Raw genomic sequence first — 2,078 nt, forward strand, 5'->3', positions numbered from 1 at the left:
GGATGCCGCCCTATATCGGTTTTTCTTGTTTTAATGAATTAATCTACTGATTTTTAGTTCCGTCTTGGGTTTACAAAATCAGTGGGAAGTATTGAGTTCCCATACACCCCCTGCCCTTTGACCCCTAGTTTTGTCTATCACTAACACCTTGGAGTACATTTGTGACAGTTGATGAAGCAGTATTGCTACATTACTAAAGTTCCTGGTTTATATTAGGGTTCACACTTTGTGTTGTACTTTCTGTGGGCTTGGACACATGTATATAATAAGTATCTGCTGTTCTAGAATCAGTAGTTTCAGTGTCCTAAAAATCTTCCTTGTTATTTCATTTCTCCTCTCCCCTTCCCCACGCCAACCACCGACATATTTACTTACTGTCTATAGTTTTGCCTTTTCTAGAATGTCATATGGTTGGACTCATACAGTAGGGGGCCTTTTCGAATTGGCTCCTTTCACTTAAGTCATGTGCATTGAAAGTGCCTCCATGTCTTTGCGTGGCTTGATAGCTCAGTTCTTTATAGCATGGTCAGGATTTCCATTGTACTCCATTGACACTGCGCTTGTGTTTTGGCTGCTGCATGGGGTTTTGAGAGTCCCAGCTCTCCCCCACCCTGGGTCTGGGGGAACTTTGGAGCCAGCAGAGGAGTTTGTGCTCCTGCTCTGCGTATGCACCGGGGATGTGGTGTGGTGACTGCATCTGCACCAGGCTCCTTTCTAGCCTCTCCTTTCTTTTTGCTTTAGGGAAGAGGATCCGGATGATGTGCCCCATGGACATATAACCTCGCTGGTGCGTAGGACCCGCCCAGGTTCTGGCAGGGGTGGAGGTGGGCTTAGTTGGGGCAGCCCTTGAGGTCCCTTCCTTCTCCCACCAGGCTGTGAAGCGTTCCCACCGACGCCTCGGCCTGGCTCAGAAGCTGATGGACCAGGCCTCCCGAGCCATGATAGAGAACTTCAATGCCAAATACGTCTCCCTGCATGTCAGGAAGAGGTGGAAGCCAGGGCTGAGGGAGGGAGGAGGGTCGGGGAGGAGATACTGTCTTGATGTGGGTCCTGGGGTGCCCTGGCTTTTGGAGAAGATCTGGGAAGTGGGATTAGTGGGGAGGGGGGCGCTAGGAGGAGGGGCTGGACCTGGACATGCTGTCCCTTTCTGGCCAAGTCTGTGCAGCTCAGCAGTGCCTTGTTCCCCTGCAGTAACCGGGCCGCCCTGCACCTCTATTCCAACACCCTCAACTTTCAGTAAGTAGCTCGAGACTTTTCTAATAGAATGGGGTGGTCCCAGATCTGGCTCATCCAGGCATCTGAGATGGGCTGAGCTGCCCTCCAGGTGGGGGGATGGGGGTGGCTGGAGGAAAGACCTGGAGTCGGCTGAGATGGGAAGCAGGCTGTGGACTCCACACATTACGAGAATGTCTTCTCCAGTCTCTGTGGCAACAGCAGCTGCGTGTTGTGATGCAGGAGAGTGTTTGGTGTGGTTTGCTGTGTCGCCTGATGTCGGCTAGGGCTAGGTGGAGGGCACACAGGCTTCTTGGTAAAGCTTCAGGAGTAGTGGTGAGGGCCCAGGACATGAGCAGAAGCAGGGCCCAAGGTGACCTGGTACCTAGAAGCATCTAAGAGGGACCGGGAGAAAGGAGAATGTGGTGCTACAGAAACCTAAGCATGTCCAGGCAGGTAGGGCCTTCGGCAAGAGCAGTGGAGGGATCTAGAGTTCTGGGGTGTCCTGGTGGATGAGGGCAAGCCCACTTGGGGACGTGGGAGTCTCTGTGTGCCTGGCACAGGACAGAGAAAGCCTGGCAGGGAAGTGATATGACAGTACATGGTGGCCAAAGCTGCTTGAAAGTGAGGCTGGGGATGGAGGGCCCACAGAGACAGCTTTAGCTTCAGTTTGGTGGGGGATGAAGGGGGACCGTTGGGATGGGCACTCAGGGAGGGATCTTTGATCTGGATATAGATGTCTCTGGTGGCCAACAATTCTGAGGTCTTTCTGAGGTCTTAGGGCTGCCAGGCCCTCCTAGGCTATCAAGTCCATGCCCCTTCCAAACAGTGGCAAGGTACCTGAGTCTGCACATACATTCCTCCCC

At 52.9% G+C, this 2,078-nt stretch overlaps 2 protein-coding genes across 2 annotated transcripts in view; both read left to right on the forward strand.

Annotated features, from left to right (window-relative positions):
• Positions 1-787, forward strand: part of LOC110577715 (renin binding protein) — an 8,942-nt gene extending 8,155 nt beyond the window's left edge. The window contains exon 15 of the mRNA XM_044912001.1: positions 742-787. The gene's annotated coding sequence lies outside the window, so the exon portion shown is untranslated. The remainder of the gene's footprint in view (positions 1-741) is intronic.
• The window catches only part of ARHGAP4 (Rho GTPase activating protein 4), an 18,277-nt gene continuing 16,876 nt past the window's right edge, over positions 678-2,078 (forward strand). The window contains exons 1-4 of the mRNA XM_044911899.1: positions 678-682; positions 742-787; positions 873-977; positions 1,157-1,236. Of these exons, the coding sequence (XP_044767834.1) occupies positions 678-682; positions 742-787; positions 873-977; positions 1,157-1,236 (236 nt within the window). The remainder of the gene's footprint in view (positions 683-741; positions 788-872; positions 978-1,156; positions 1,237-2,078) is intronic.

The sequence above is a fragment of the Neomonachus schauinslandi genome, chromosome X, assembly GCF_002201575.2.
Source record: "Neomonachus schauinslandi chromosome X, ASM220157v2, whole genome shotgun sequence".
In the NCBI taxonomy this organism is placed as follows: Eukaryota; Metazoa; Chordata; class Mammalia; order Carnivora; family Phocidae; genus Neomonachus; species Neomonachus schauinslandi.